Source organism: Octopus sinensis, linkage group LG9 (assembly GCF_006345805.1).
Source record: "Octopus sinensis linkage group LG9, ASM634580v1, whole genome shotgun sequence".
Lineage (NCBI taxonomy): Eukaryota > Metazoa > Mollusca > Cephalopoda > Octopoda > Octopodidae > Octopus > Octopus sinensis.
In genome coordinates this window covers 56315742-56332061 of record NC_043005.1, presented here as the reverse complement: position 1 = coordinate 56332061, position 16320 = coordinate 56315742, and the positions used below count along the sequence as shown (strand labels likewise).

General features: G+C 35.1%; 1 protein-coding gene and 1 long non-coding RNA gene across 7 annotated transcripts in view; one reads left to right on the top strand and one right to left on the bottom strand.

Annotated features, from left to right (window-relative positions):
* The window catches only part of LOC115215887 (clathrin light chain B), a 24174-nt gene that overhangs the window by 1431 nt on the left and 6423 nt on the right, over positions 1-16320 (top strand). For 3 of the 6 annotated variants that reach the window (XM_036505972.1, XM_029785233.2, XM_036505974.1), the window contains exons 2-6: positions 193-243; positions 5878-5948; positions 8644-8764; positions 11229-11340; positions 13665-13703. In XM_036505972.1, coding sequence (XP_036361865.1) covers positions 193-243; positions 5878-5948; positions 8644-8764; positions 11229-11340; positions 13665-13703 — 394 coding nt within the window. The remainder of the gene's footprint in view (positions 1-192; positions 244-5877; positions 5949-8643; positions 8765-11228; positions 11341-13664; positions 13704-16320) is intronic. The other 3 variants (XM_029785234.2, XM_029785235.2, XM_036505973.1) reach the window with 2 other exon arrangements.
* The window catches only part of LOC118764850, a 25958-nt gene continuing 19311 nt past the window's right edge, over positions 9674-16320 (bottom strand). Inside the window, exons 2-3 of the long non-coding RNA XR_005000673.1 lie at positions 9819-9831; positions 9674-9688 (exon numbers count right to left, since the gene is read on the bottom strand). This is a non-coding gene — a long non-coding RNA (uncharacterized LOC118764850). The remainder of the gene's footprint in view (positions 9689-9818; positions 9832-16320) is intronic.

Here is a 16320-nt window from a genome sequence, read left to right as displayed (position 1 = left end):
AGCTGGTTCAAATGATAAAAAATTTACCCTTTCCCTTTGAAGTGTGGCAAGTTCCTACAACTTAGGTGGGTAATTAATTAGATAACAATTTTTTTCTCGTCGAATTTCTCCTTATCAGACTTCTGATGGGGCCTGTACATTAGTCTATAACTCCTTGATCTTTTTACTGACCACACACACATATATATATAGGTCTTGAAGATGACAACCCCCCTGTTGCAGATGTTACTCCTCCAACCACAGGTACGTAGCAGTTAAAGTTGTTCAAAACTGATCGAATTAACTCTAGTGCACTAACTCTTCTCACAACATAAGCTCATCATTTTCTGCCTCTGGTTCAAATGATAAAAAATTTACCCTTTCCAATGAATTGTGGCAAGTTCCTACAACTTTGGTGGGTAATTAATTAGATAACAATTTTTTTCTCGTCGAATTTCTCCTTATCAGACTTCTGATGGGACCTTTACATTAGTCTCCAACTCCTTGATCTTTTTACTGACCACACACACATATATATATATATAGGTCTTGAAGATGACAACCCCCTGTTGCAGATGTTACTCCTCCAACCACAGGTACGTAGCAGTTAAAGTTGTTAAAAACTGACCGAATTAACTCTAGTGCACTAACTCTTCTCACAACATAAGCTAATCATTTTCTGCCTCTCTCTGAAATAGTCTGGCATTCCTCTGTCTTTTTAATATTCAGATAGGATATTGACTGTCAGTGAATTAATATTTACTAATTCCTACTTAAAATGTTCTCATATAAACGAGTGAAAAAGAAGAAAAAAGAACGGATTAAACCCTGATTCAACCTGTCAAAAGGTGCGATGTATTTTCTAATTTAGGGCATGATCGAAAAGTCAGCATACCATTCATTGACTAGTATTAGATTATTTATATTCTGCTATCTGTTGAAAATTAATGTAACCACTTTACCGTCATATCGAATAGAAGTGTATTTTGTGAAAAATTATTAGCTTCTACATAGTTGTCACTTACCTGACAATAAGTATCCAGACTGTTGCCATAGTAACGAAGTTAAAGCACGCAGAGTGAAGCCACCTAACACAGATTGACCTTGAACTCTGCTGTGCATACACACTAAGTTTTAACATTCTAACTCACTTCTGTTTACAGCAGTGATCAGAAGGAAGGTGTTTAGCATGCGATCGTCGCAGTGACCATGACAGAGGAAGTTGTCATGGCGATACTTGCTCAGAAAGCGTATGAGTTGCACAGAAGTGGTTCAGACGTCTCCAAGATAGCCATAAAGATGTTGCTAGTGATGAACGTTCTGGGAGACCTGCAACCAGCAGAACTGAGAAAAACATTGCATACATGTGTGCAGCTGTGAGGGGAAATTGCCGAATCACCATATGTGAGTTATTAGAGGGTGTGCAGATTAGTTACGGTTCAGTTCACTCTCACTGAAGATTTGGGTATGAGATGCATGTCTGCCAAGTTTGTGCCAAAATTGCTTTTAGTTGACAAAAAAAGGTACTTGGGGTTTTGGTTGTGCAAGATCTTGATTATGTCGAGAATGACAAAAACTTTTTGAAAACTTTGCATAGGCCTCTGAGCAGGTATCACCAAGCTTTTGGTAAAATTTGATGCAGATTCTCTGCTCAACTTTCTCTGTCATGATCAATGCAACGACCACATGCTACACACCTTCCTTCCAAGCACTGCTGTAAACAGCAGAAGTGAACTAGAGCTTTAAAACTTAGTGCACATGCACAACAGAGTTCAAAGTCCATCTGTGCATACCAGCTTTACTCTGTGGGCTTTAGTTTTGTTACTATGGCAACAGTCCAGATACGTATTGATCAGACCATGTATCCTGATATAATATCTGGACAGATAACTACATCGTTTCTTTTTTTTTTTTTTGTTTTTCATGCCTGCTTCACTATACTGGCATAAGTTAGAGAAACCACCTCTAGCTCAGTGTTTTTTTTCATCTGTTGTGGTCTTTTGTCATAAAGTTTGGCCTTCTGAGGACTTCCCTCTTCTGCTTGTTCTTTCCACTTGACACTTATTAATCTAACTATAATTCTCTAGGTCATCACATCTTCATAATAGCACAGTCTTCTATCTTGCACACCAAATTTAAATCTCATAACCAATACTTTTCTTGGCTCATTTGTGCTCTATCATACAATCACACTGACATTGCACATCTAGCAGAGCATGCTTACTTCATTTCTTTCCAGTCTTAGCACACCCTCGGCATTCCATGTTCATGTTTCACTAACATGCAACATTACACTTCATACATAAGCATTGTACAAGCTACTGTTCACTCAGAATCCTTTTATTGCCACCAGAATAGCTCTCTAAACTTATTCCTCTTTATTCTTACTTTAACTATTGTGATTTTCAAACACCTACCTCTACTACTTATTAGATCACCAGTGTAATTTTGAGAAAGTTCATTTTATGGGAGATCTGCCTACTGTTAGCCATTCCTATGAATCCTCTACATACAAAGTCTTCTCTATCAGCTTGTCTGTGATCACTCTGCACTTGTAGTTCACATTTAGTACATAATACAAAATTCCTGTCTACTCTTTGTGCATATTGAGCATGGCCATTTTCTCTGATGGGAGTAGAAGCTTATTTTCTTTCCAGTTGCCTAAAACTTTTGTGTTTTTTAGGGATATTTTGGGGTTTTGTTCCCATGTTTGGAATTCTCTAATTTTTCAAGTGATTCATTTGAGAAATAGAAGCAATTGTAATAAGGGTTGAAAAGGCAGAGAGGAGACAGCATGCTTGTGAGCCTGGAGCTGCAGTGTGTCTTTGAGAGACCGTATGCCAGTCAGTTGAATGACTTTCTCTGGATGCAGGCTAATATATAAGTGAGTGTATATGTGTTGCAGCAATATTATCTTTTGTAGGAGAAACACTCTACTTTGAACCTCATCTGATCTTTGTAGAATGTTAGTAATAGTCAAGGGACGAAGTATTTTCTGGTTATGGAGAGATAGCTCAGTTTTTTTGAGCTCTCTAACTCTTATTCTGAGTTAGCTGATTACTAGTTGATTGAGTGATGGAGACTTGGTATTCATAACCAGTTGTTTATTCTTAATTCTTGTGTAAGAAGTCAACCTAGTTTGCATATTCCTCTGATTAATTGGCTATTATGTGGCTGGCTAATTTTTTAAAGTTTACGATGCAAACAGTTACATCATTTGTACCAGGTTCCTTGCTTCATTTATTGTACTACATTCATAGCTTCCATGGTCTGTTCATGGAAGCTATGAATATGACATTGGAGTAGGCATAATGATGTTATCCTATATATCCTGGTGGAAGCTCTTCTCATCTTCTTGAACACAGCACGCATCTCCCTACCTCTTCTCCAGCACAGAATGAGATGATTGGGCATGGTTCTTTGAATGCTGGTGATTTGACATGACTGACTGGACATTGAACCTGTTTTGGTGATGGCTTTTGTGGAAACTGTTTTTTTTTTTATTACAGGAGGCAAACAAGTATGCACATGCAGAAATATGTGTATACATACGTACAAACAATGCAAAGAGAGGCATTACAATTTATTAATTGAACTCAATTAGTATAAACACTTTCTCCCTCCTCAAACGCATAAAAATAAACCTACTCACATACATGATCATAGAGAGAAAGAGAAAAAATGAGAGAAACAATAAAATTTGTTAAATGGCCCTAAATGCTATAAACATGTCTCCTCTTTACATATGTTTAATGATAGAATACAAATAAATAGGGAGAGAGAGTCATGTTTGTAGCAATACATCTTAGTGTTTCACTCTCTCTGATTTTTTTTCTGCTTACAATGCCAGGATTTAAATTCACTGTTGGTTCTGTTTTATCAAAGATTTACAGAAATCCATTGTGGTAAAATTTTTTCCTTTCCACATTTTGTCACTATTTCACTAAACCTCATGTATATAAAGTAGAGCGGAAAATTAAATGAAGTTTAGCAACCAGGTATTTTAGTAGGTGTGTCTACTAGTTGTCAACTAGAATATAAACAAAATGAAACATATGCTTTATTTCTACAGTCAGTTATACAACAGATCATATTTTAAATTATAACAGTTAATCTTGTCACCTTGGCTCCTGCTGAAGCTGAATTTAAGAAAACAGACCTTCAACAGCTTCAGATGTGACCACACCTTAGAGACGTGTCTAAGATGTGCTCCCTTATTACATCCACTTATATATACTGCTACTATAGTACACCCAGCTCACTCATGGCTGCTGACAACAGGGTCGCTTTTTTTACAGGTGTCTAGCAGGGTGACCCTCTAGATCCACTTTTTTTACATTGGCTGTTGACAATGTTGCCTGATCAGTATGCTCACCCTTCAAAGTCTAGTACCTTGGGGACCTTCAGCAGATTATCCCAGCACTAAGCTACTTGGGCTTGAGATCAACCTGTCCGAGTCAGAGGTGATAAATGTGAGTTGTGGTGAGGCCAAATTTCGGGATGCCATACTCAACATTCAGTCTGTCTTGGTGGAGGCTCAGCCGACACCAAAGGATTCTGACTTCATTCTTGGTTCCCAGTCCTCTTGAAAGCCATAACAGAGTGCCTGGAGACCAAGCTTGCGGATTTGTTCAAGATGACCAAGAGATTGTGCCTCATTGACGCAGACCTGGCACTCTTCATCTTGAGGAATTGCTTTGCTCTGCCTTTTCTCACTATGTAGTGTGCCAAGTCACTCGCTCAGAGACCACTTCAGTGATTTTGATAACACTATTTGGTGCTGGTCTGAATTGATTGGCAATATTAGTTTTGACAGTACTGGCTGGCAACAGGCTAAACTGCCTGTCAGAGTCAGTGGACCTGGTTCTGATGGCTATCTTTCTTTCGTCTACTCCAGCCATACTCTCATCAGCAAGATACTCCATGGGATGGTTGAACCAGATGTGGCTCAGGAATTGGAGTCAACTCTAGCTAGTTGGACTGTCAAAGGCTTTGCCATCCCTCAGAATATGGATGTCCATCAAAACGAAATTGTTACAACTTCAAAAGTCCTAGGGACAGAATATCTGATGTCAACTATGTTAGTATCAACTCATTAACACCAAATAGGTGGAACCAAAATGGCTGTTGTAAAACTTTTTCCCCCTCCTGCATATCTATATGGTCTCTTCAGATGTATTGTTGATGGTGGTGAACCGGTTTTGTACTTGACAAGAAGATGGATGTATCCTGTGATGAGTTGTTTGAAAATGTTTCCCGTATATGAAATAGTTTGTACAGTCATTTGATAAAGAGTCACTGAGTTGTTATACATGACCAGATGTTCCCAACTGTTGAACCCACTAATGTACACAAAACTAACAGGATGAGTGTTAGTCTTGTATATGAAATTAAAGTTTTACATTGTATTTGTGACTCATAATTTTGGCACGATTTTATTGGCTGAATGCATTTCTAATCAACCACTTTACAGCATGGGTTGATGGTATTGTATTGTGCTGTTAGCACAAGTGATTATGCGTCAGGACTAAAGGTGTCCTCTCTACACTCAGGTTTCCACTATTAATAGTGCAAGGATTTTTCTCTCTTATCTATTCCTATATAATAGCCTAATAAATAACACACATGCACATATCTATGTGTCTGTTTGTAATTGTGTTAAGTCAGTTTTTAATTGATCATATCTTGCTTTATATTTTCAGTTTTGCTGATTTCTATAATTAGAATATAATTGGTGTTATCTGTTTATATTTTCTAATTATATTAACAGAGGTTAAAATTAGTAGTCATAATACTTATTCCTTTACACCCACTATTTTCAACTTATTTAATAAAACTGGTATTTGATAAGCTAATATCTCAGCTTTAATGATGTTATTGTTGTTAATTCTATTATAGCTGATGGGTTTAACACCTATGACGAATCAAGTGCAACAGTTAATGGTTTGAGTGATGCAGATGTGCCACAGGTATGCTGGATTCATATTTCCTTCATCCTATAATGTATAATACTTAATAATCTTTAGTTAACATATTGTTACATGAATAAGAATGTAGCCTTTAGAAAGGACTTGCATGTGTAGAAATTAATTTTGAATGTTATTAAAAAAGTTATACTGATCAGCATTAATGAAAGTTTTAAAAAGATCATTTTCTTTTTTCTTTGTTTTGTAAGTGTTTTTGAGAAATTGCTTCATTATCATTATCATAAAATGAAAATCCACAGAAATTGTATGGATTTAGAAGACATATTCCAGAGATTAATGAACAAGGAAAAAATGTTTAAAACTTTGTTTCTGTACATACTATGCATTTTAATGTTTTTTTTTAAGCATATATCTGATTCCTTATACCAGTTTTTAAAGTTAACTATTGGCTATTTTACTGCCAAATGTCTGCCATTTTAGCTAATTAGATATGTTTTGTAGAAATGTGATCAGTTCATCTTCTCATAATTTTTTTCCAGTTCCTCATTTCTGTTTAATAAAACCTTACATCTCAAAAACCATTAGAATCCTCTCCCATTTTTTCTTCTTTGATACATCCAGTATAACTTTATCCATGTGTCCATATTAGATTGCAAACAGTTTCATTTTAGACTTTTATTTAAAAAAAACATCCATCAACTTGTTTTTTTTTTATCTATTAAAGCTGAAAAACACCTACAGAATTTATGACTCTTGCACACCTAGATAAAATAATTAATTAAAATCTATCCTCAAATTATGTAATCAAGGACTAGGGGGTCTGAGTTTTTGGTATACTCTTGTGTGACCTGGATCACCTTTTACAGAGACTAACATTGGTTAAATACTTCACACTTCTGATGTCTGTGAACAATCTGGATGGAGTCAGTCTATCAAAAAAATCGTTGACAGCTCAGGTGCCTTTACATTGCTCACATACAGCACTGAAAATGAAGTTGTTGTTTAAGACCAGGTTATCGGTAATCAGACAGACATAAGGATTCAAGATATTCCACCTGTAACAATTCTTTCTTTTATTGAGATGGTATATCTAAGACTGCAATATCCAAGATGTGGCTGTGTGGTAAGAAGCTTGCTTTGCAGCCATATGGTTTCAGGTTCAGTCCTATTGCATGGCATCTTGAGCAAGTGTCTTTTACTATGGAAGCACTCCGTTGGTTACAACGATGAGGGTTCCGGTTGATCCGAATCAACGGAACAGCTGCTCGTGAAATTAACGTGTAAGTGGCTGAGCACTCCACAGACACGTGTACCCTTAACGTAGTTCTCGGGGATATTCAGCGTGACAGAGAGAGTGACAAGGCTGGCCCTTTGAAATACAGGTACAACAGAAACAGGAAGTAAGAGTGAGAGAAAGTTGTGGTGAAAGAGTACAGCAGGGATCACCACCATCCCCTGCCAGAGCTTTGTGGAGCTTTAGGTGTTTTCGCTCAATAAACACTCACAACGCCCGGTCTGGGAATCGAAACCGCGATCCTATGACCGCGAGTCCGCTGCCTAACCACTGGGCCATTGCGCCTCCCCGTCTTTTACTATATCCTCATGCCAACCAAAGCCTTGTGAGTGGATTTGGTAGAGACCAGTTTGGTTACTATTTCTTGTAGGTTAAACAACCATTTAGCTCAGTGTTCCTTTACATTTTGTAATTAATTCAGCAAACTTTTTTTTAATAGATGTTCTCTTTGTATGTTTTGATAGAAAGAAAAAAAAATTTTAATCAAACAGAAGCTAATTTTGCACATTTATTTATTCTCTATATTTCCATATGATATTCCATCCAGATTATCTCTGTTTAGATATTTGTGTGGACTAATGTTCCTTATGTTAGATTTAAAAAAAAATTAGTATAGATGGCTAGGACATATATAATACAATTATTTTGAACCTTGGCACTTCATCAGTTGTGTTTCTGCTTACTGATAAAACTGTCTTATTCCTGTTTTAATCCCAATAAAGATGTTTTTTGAAAATGAATTTAAAATATAAATATTATTCCTAACTTAAATATTTTATATCTATGAAAAGTCACAACCTCTCTAAATACTTAGTGCTCCCTTGACATTTGCTGCCCATGTCATGAAGGAACTGCTATCACTCAGCTTAAGAGTTGCTGAAGTAAATGCTTCCTCCTTGATCTGGTAGATATAGCAGCTAAATTTCCCTTAAATCACATGGATGGTAGCACATGATTGATGGCTAATCTCAAGACACTGAGCCTTATGAAGGACATTACAATGGACTGAGTTGTCTGGTGCCTCGCTGTACTCAAGAAGACCTGTCCACCACAGCAGAATTGATACTAGTGCTGGTACCACATAGAAAGCACTTGTGTTGGTGTCATGTTAAAAGCACTGGTGCTTGTGCCACATAAAAAGAACCCAGAAACCATGCCAGAACAGACAATGCAGCCTGGTGCAAACCCTGGCCTTACCAGCTCTAGTTAAACCATCCAACCTATGCCAACATGGAAAACAGACATTAAATTATGATAATGATGATGAATAGTTTAAGGGTTGTCATTCTCCAATAACTGTGTCGTTAATGGGAAGTAAGATTTTCCATTAAGAAGTTAGGTATCTCTATAACAGTGACTCCTATTTATTTTCATTTTCTTTGGTAGAAAATTGATGTGTAATATACTGTAGTATTAAAGAATGAATATTGAACTTGTTTGCAGACTAATGGACCTACAGATGGAAGTGGTTATGCTGCTATAGCTCAAGTTGATAAACACCACCGAGAACCTGAGAAAATCAAGTTGTGGAGAGAAGAACAAAAGAAACGGCTTGAACATAAGGGTTAGGTTTTATAAAATCATTTTTTTTTACTCTCTTATATTGCATAATGTGTAACTTTGAGCTAAAACTTCGTTCTATTACAAATTGCTTACTTCACTTCTAAGATACAATGTCTAATATAAAAGATGTAGGCTCAATGGTATTCTTCTTTGCCTTTCATCCTTTCGGGGTCGATAAATTAAGTACCAGTTACGCACTGGAGTCGATGTAATCGACTTAATACCTATGTCTGTCCTTGTTTGTCCCCTCTATGTCTAGTCCCTTGTGGGTAATAAAGAAATAGGTATTCTTGTGGTGTTCATATAGTCTTCCATTGACCTTGTACATAAGATGCTAGGATGTATTCTGAGGGAGATTTGGGTGCTATTTCTAGCAGGCCCAGTAAACAGCCTCACATAAGCTGTTGACTAGGCTGCCCCATGATTTTGATCATGTTGGTAACACTTCAGTTTATGTAACGATTAACCCCTGTTTTGCCCCCTTTCCACCCTATCATGCACCTTCCATATCACATGATGAAAGAACTCTAGTCATCTTTCCTGCATTTCATTACTTCTTTGGATATTGAAATGTTAGTTCAATTCACCTGTGTTCTACCTTTCTCAAAACTTAGTCTTAATGTTGCACATTCAACCAAATGTGTTGTTTCTCAGAAATCAGAATATTAAATTCAAGCCGTACAGTTTATATGTAAAGACTTGAGTTGAAATGTTTGGTGGGATCATCATTCTAATGTCCACTCTTCCATGCTTGCATGGGTTAGACAGAAAATATTGAGACAAATTTCCAAGCAAAGTTTTAATTCCCCATGGCCAGACAAGTTTCCACAGAATATTGGAAGTAAATGACAGCCTGTATGATAGTGGCATTCATTTACAACCATCACGTAATGTCAAGATAAAGAGTCTGACACACACACACACACTATGAGCTTTTTTCAGTTCTTGTGTACTAAGTTCACTCACAAGACTTCTGTTGACTATAGTAAGTGCCCAAGGAGCTACATAATGGGACTGAGCCTGAAACCATGTGGTTGGGAAGCAAACTTTTCAACCACACACCCACACCTGCACCCATAGGTCAAACAAATTAATAAAGACTGTGTGTGAGAGAGCAAGAGACTTTCTGATTTGTTTATGTATTAAACAGTGATAGAGAATACTCTATGAATATTAGTTGGCTGATTGTCATTAATGGTTAATATTTGTAGGTTTAATAAAGGAGAGCTTTTTTTGTAAGCAATAAGGTTGAGGTGATTAAATTAACTGTAGTATATCAAGGCAATCTATCTGTGGCCATCATCCTTTCAAAGACAGAATGTGTGTTTTGCAAGATTTGGTTACTGTTTCTTGCAGGAAAACTAATGATGTAGAGTTTCCTTCATTAGCTTGTTGGCACTTATTTTATTGTTCCTGAAAGGATGCGAGGCAAAATTGACTGGTATGATTTGAGCATAGAATAATAATTTAGTGAACTAGATATCACTGATCTCTGCTCATACCTAACCAAAAGTCTGTATCTGTACTGATAGCTAGCTATCCATAGTTATTTTAAATGACCCATCCAAATGATGAAGATTTTATCCATGATATAAAATTTTCTGTTTGGAACAGTAAATAAATAGATGGGATTTTTTTTTCACTACTTATTTCCATAAATCTACTTTCTAAATTAATATATATATATATATATATATATATATATATTTATGTTTATTTTTATGTTGAGTTAAATATAAACATGTTTATGAATTTGTGCTGCAAGATTCCTGATGTGAAACCATGTTTTAAAACAAATATTGTATTTTGGGGTAGTAATTAAAAATTTTTTTTCTTTATACCAAATAAACACACGTACTATGTATTTGTTCTTCACTCGTTTATTACAGTTCTTATTTTATCATTTTAACTCGTGTTCATTGTTCGGAAATCTTTCGTCACACATCTGTCCATTCTGAACTAAGCAGAGCTGAAGCACACAAGGATGGAAAGTGTCGCTGAAGAGGTCACAGATGTGTGAAGAAAGATTTCCAGACAATGGACATTGGTTAAAATAAGATCAGTAATAAATATGTGAAGAACGAATATATAGTGTGTGTGTGTTTATTTTGCAGGGATGATGACCATCCCGAAATATAACAATAAATAAAAACAATTTTATGTTAAACTGTTCAATACTTTCTCTCTGGTATATATTTATTATTATTTTATAAGAATAGTGTTAACAATGACTTCAAAGTTTCAGACTGTTTGATGTATTGCTAGCAAAGCTTTAGTCAGTTAACACTATTCTTGAAAAAGAATACACACACACACACACGCGATATTGTTATTATTTTAAACAGTTTGATTTAGTTCCGTGTGACTTAGTTTTACAGACTTCTAACAGAAACCTGTCTCATTCAGGCTTAGATTATCGAACATATATATTTTTTATATTACATTTTATGCTTTTACGATTGTAGATGCCGAAGAAGAAAATAAGAAGGAAATATGGCGTGAAACTGCAAAGAAAGAGCTTGAAGATTGGTTGAAAAATCAGGCAGAACAGCTTATTAAGACCAAAGAAAACAACCGGTAATACTACTGTTTTAGTTATAAATTTTCATCTATCTATAAATTTTTTTCCCTTTCACTTAAATCCTGTACCTTCAGGGATACAGTTATTGAGATTTTAGTGTTCTTGTCTGATACAAAAAGAATACTCTCAACATTTTATTTACTAAGCACTTGCCTACTGTTGCATTGATTGATTGATTGATATACATATTATTGTAGTGTTTAACTTGACTGCTTTAGTAAGAATTAAATCTTTGAGAAAGATCTGTAGGTCTTTGGAGGCCAAATAAGTAAAATTTATATTATAACCAAATGTGAATTTTGATTCGCATTTTGTTCCTTGCTTATATTTTTGTGTAATTCCTTAAAAACAAAATTAAAATCTTAAATTAGTAAAACTTTTATAATCTGAAATACTGGCATGGAATGACCTAGAATTGTAAGTAGTGACATTGGTGATTGAATGAAAATACAGTGAAGTTTAAAAAAAAAAAAAAGAAAACCTGGAATCAAAATTCTCATTCCTGCTGAACATATTTATTCTGATGTCCTCCTGACAACAGTCAAACTATTCGTTCTACTTGTAGAAGCTGTAATACCTTCAATATTCTTGAATGAAAACACATAGAATAGTAGATGGCTTCTCTAAAATTTTAACTTGGATATGTAAAATAATTGTATCTAGTGTTGTGTATTAGAACAAGAGCCAAATGTATGGGTAATTTAATTCATTGTTGAAGCTTCTTTTTAGATAGAGCCTGTTGTTTGATGATGGGCATTCTTAAAGATGTTAAATATTTCTCTTCCTTACAGCACACTAACATTTTACTATTTTATTGAACTCATGCCAGTACAAACTTTACTAGTCTCTCTAGCCAATGAGGAAATATATTCAGGAACGTTTGATCTGCTTGAAATTGCAGCCAAATCTCCCTCAAATCATAGCCTTTATCACTTATTTAGGAGGGAAGGGCAGTACACATGACCCCTTTATAGGACCTCTGAGACTGTTGAAAGGGAAGGAGGACAGTATCCAAGGACCAGTTGGCAGTGTTAAACTAGGTGACAGATTAAGTCTGCTACTCCAAACAGTAAAATGTAAAAATTGTGGCAGATTTAGTGACATTCTTTGGACTTCAACGTTATAACAGGTTTAGACATTTGAATAATTATCACCTTGAAGGGAAAACTAGAGAAATAAAATTCTTGTTTGCCAATGATATATGTATCCATTAATTTTCTAAGTTGTATTTATTTCCACTCAACACTGAAAGTAGTATTCATTGTGCATGAAATCATTTGTGACCAAAGTCAGTAATTTATTGTTCTTTGAACTCTTGTATTATTGTTCTATGCTACGTTTGCTCTTGTCCCCTATATTTTATTGATATTGTTCCCATCTGTATGGCACTTTCCCCACCACGTGTATGGCACTACTGTTCCAACTTTGCGCTAGTGTTATCTTTCAGTATATAAATATGCACTTTTATCTTGTTCATGCTGTATAATTAATGCTTTCTTATTTAAGTGCTGTAATATTTGCTTCTTGGTAAGAAAAAGAAAAAAAGTCTTGTTAGTAATTAAGAACAATAGCCAATAACATATTTAGCATTTAGGGAGTTCAGCTGGTAAGTTCTGCTGTGTTAACTCCTAATGTTTAATAGTTTTAATATTTTATCAACCCCAATCATGTCTTTTCATTCTGTTACTCAATTTGTTTGTTCTTGAAATTATATTCAAATATAGGATATATCTGGCAGTTGTGAAACTACTTCAACAGAAATTATACAGAATTATAATATACATATAGAATAGAATTAAAATGCTTTGTTTTAAACAAGCTTGTTGCACTATGTCAAAAATTACAATTTTGCTTGAAATTGTAATTTTAATAATTGAATTATCATTATAATTATAACAAAATAATACTTTATTTGGCAGCTGTGCATCGTTAACCAGCTAGAGGAGATTCCTCTCGGGGTTAAAAAATTGCAGAAAAGTCCATTTGAATGGAACAGCCATGTTGAGGTGGCTATGAACATTAATTTTATATTAGCTGTAGGTTTCACATTTTTCCTTTTTAGATTTTTTTTTTTTTTTTAGAGATGACAGGTGATACAATTTCATCCTGCTTTCAAGCCTTTTATTATCTTGACTTAAATTGTCTCCCTCCACCATGAAACACTATGAACTTTGTGAACATTTGTAGATCAGTAATTCCTCGCCAAGCTATTTCCCCTATGCTCCGGTAACATCTCTTTGAATATAAACATGTCAAACTGATTTCTTTATACGTCGTCTTTGGTGCACTTGTAAGTGTGTATCTCATTGTTCTTCCACAGAGCTGCTGCCGCAGCCGAGCTTGCAGACATCACTTGTGGGTAAGACTAAAACTGTAGCGACGCACTCTAAGTAGACTTTAGACATTTGCTGTTGTTGCCATTGTTGTTGTCAATTCGTCTGTAATCTTTATTTATCTTTAGTTCCACTGTAGAGATTAATTTTATTTTTAAAGGGATCATTTTATTTCTTTAGCATGACCATCATTCTGATTATATATATATATATATATATTTTTTTTTAAATCACATCTTATTAGAAACTTCTCTTAATTCCTCCTACAGTTTGTACAACCACCCCAAATACACTGACTATATAGTGTTATAGCATTTGTCTGTTATTTATTTGCCAGATATCTGCTTTTAGTATGACTTACTATCAGCAGCCAACTTGGTCAGTCTCAAAGGTCTTTTATTCAGAAAATGTATTTTGTTATTCTGTAACAATATTTTATCATCATGTAACGTTTGTCTACCATGCTGGTATGAGTTCGATGGTGCCACAGGATCTAACAAGCCAGAGGACTGTGTTGAGCTCCCATGTCTGTTATAGCTGGATTCCATTTCTAATACCAACCATCTTGAGTACTTTTATGTGGCACCAGCACTATTGAGTTCAATTTGCAAGTCAAAGAAAAAGATTCCCCCAAATGAGTGGAGGTGTAGTATAGAGGGAAGTGGCTTTATGTCAAGTTTTGAGCTGCTTAAAGCATGACAGGCAGTCACAGTTGTCTTGCTGCAGAGGAGATACAAGGCTACTTTGCATTACATAGCAGTGGGTGGGTGTAACTGGAAAGAGATAAAGATGGTGGTGCTAAGGTACTAGAGTATACTCTCAAGGTACAAAAAGGTGAGTATGAAAGAATATAGGAAGAGAATAGGAAAGAATTGATAAGATTGTAAGAGTGAGAAGAGAGTGATTGCTGGTTAAGGTTGAATATTGTAAATGATGTGTGGAGACATGGTCAGTGGTAAATACCTGTTTGAATTCCTACAAGGATCCCTAGAGGTAGTAGATAGTTGTAACATATTTGCACTAAGTGACTGTGGAAGTGCCTTTATGACTAGCTGCTTCTCAAAAAATCTGTATCCCCCCACCCCAACTGAAACCAGCTAGTTAAAGATAATAAAAATTAATGTTAATTTACTGTTTTGGAAAATAGAATCAAGGTTCAGCATCCAGAAAAAGTTAACCATATGTAGAATAATGATAATAAAAGTTATATATATATAAATAGACTAATTTTAACTATCGTTAATTATCATTATCTGTCATATGCATTTGGGTCGTTTTTTTTACAAATCTTTGTAAATTACAGGATGCTTTCATTTGCTAGACCACTGTCTGATAATTATAAAAATAATTTATAGATATGGTAGATCTTGGGAAACACAGTTGTGAAAGTGACATTAAAATAATTATCATTAATATCATTGCAATAAATGATTTGAACTGTTTGTAAATATTCACAAGTATCAGGGATGTTTAAAATTCATAAAGTTTTGAATATAAAGGTCAATTTTAATATTCGTGCATATAGGTTTAGTTGTCTGGTTAACTAGGTTGCTTCCCAATTATGTTGTGGTCTTGATTTCAGTCCCCCTGCACTGCATCTTGGGCAAATATCTTCTACTAGTCATGGGTTGATGAAAGCCTTGTGAGTGGATTTAATAGGTGGAAACAAAATGAAGCCTGTTGTGTGTGTGTGTCTGTGTTCACACTCCACCACCACTTGACTGTCAGTGTTGGTTTGTTTACATCCCTGCAAAAGAGGCCAGTAGAATAAGTTCCAGGCTTTAAAAAAAAATAAGTGCTGAGGTTGATTTGTTTAATGAAGCCTTTCAAGGTAGTGCCCCAGCATAGCCATAGTCCAACGCCTGAAGACAGCGAAAAGATTAAAGCTTAAAAATTACCTATATTTGTTCTCGCCAAACGTTTTAAAGATTAACTGCTTAATCTTGTCATAGACATCTGAATTTTCTGGCTCAAAACTACTATAACAAAACAAAGGAAAATGGTAAAAGTTAGTTGTATGCCTTCAACTGTCAAATTTCAGTATAAGTTATTTGTCAGTTGAATAAAGAACAGTGTAGGAACATAGCACTATATTTTGTATCTGGTTTTTATCTGAAATGTTTGTATTGGTTTCCTTTTAGTTTTTTAATGACATTTCACCTAGTTAAATTTTAGTCTTTAATCAAATTGTCTTTTGTTTGATAACAGGCACACTTTTCCTCTGTGATGGAATGTGTTTGTTTCAACGATATACTGTCCAAATAAAAAGTTCTTGACCCTGTACAGCATATTGTAGCAAAATTCGATGTGAACAGAATTAAATTTAAATGCGTGAAACATTATTGAAAAGATATGAGAGTATATATAATGAATTTTAGGCGCAAGGCCAACTATTTTGAGGGGAGAGATGGGTCAGAACCTGACCTACCTCACTTTCCAGTGTTTGACTAATACCTTGTTTTGTTGGCTTCAAAGAGATAAAAGGAAGAGTCTCATCATCATATATATAATGAGAAGTTTTTTGTAATTTGGTGCTGTTCATAATTGATGGTGTTCATTCATTTTGTAACACACTGCTGCAAATGATGAACTAAAGTAATAGACAGATAGGAGGAGGGAGTCATACTCTATGGTGGAAAGCTA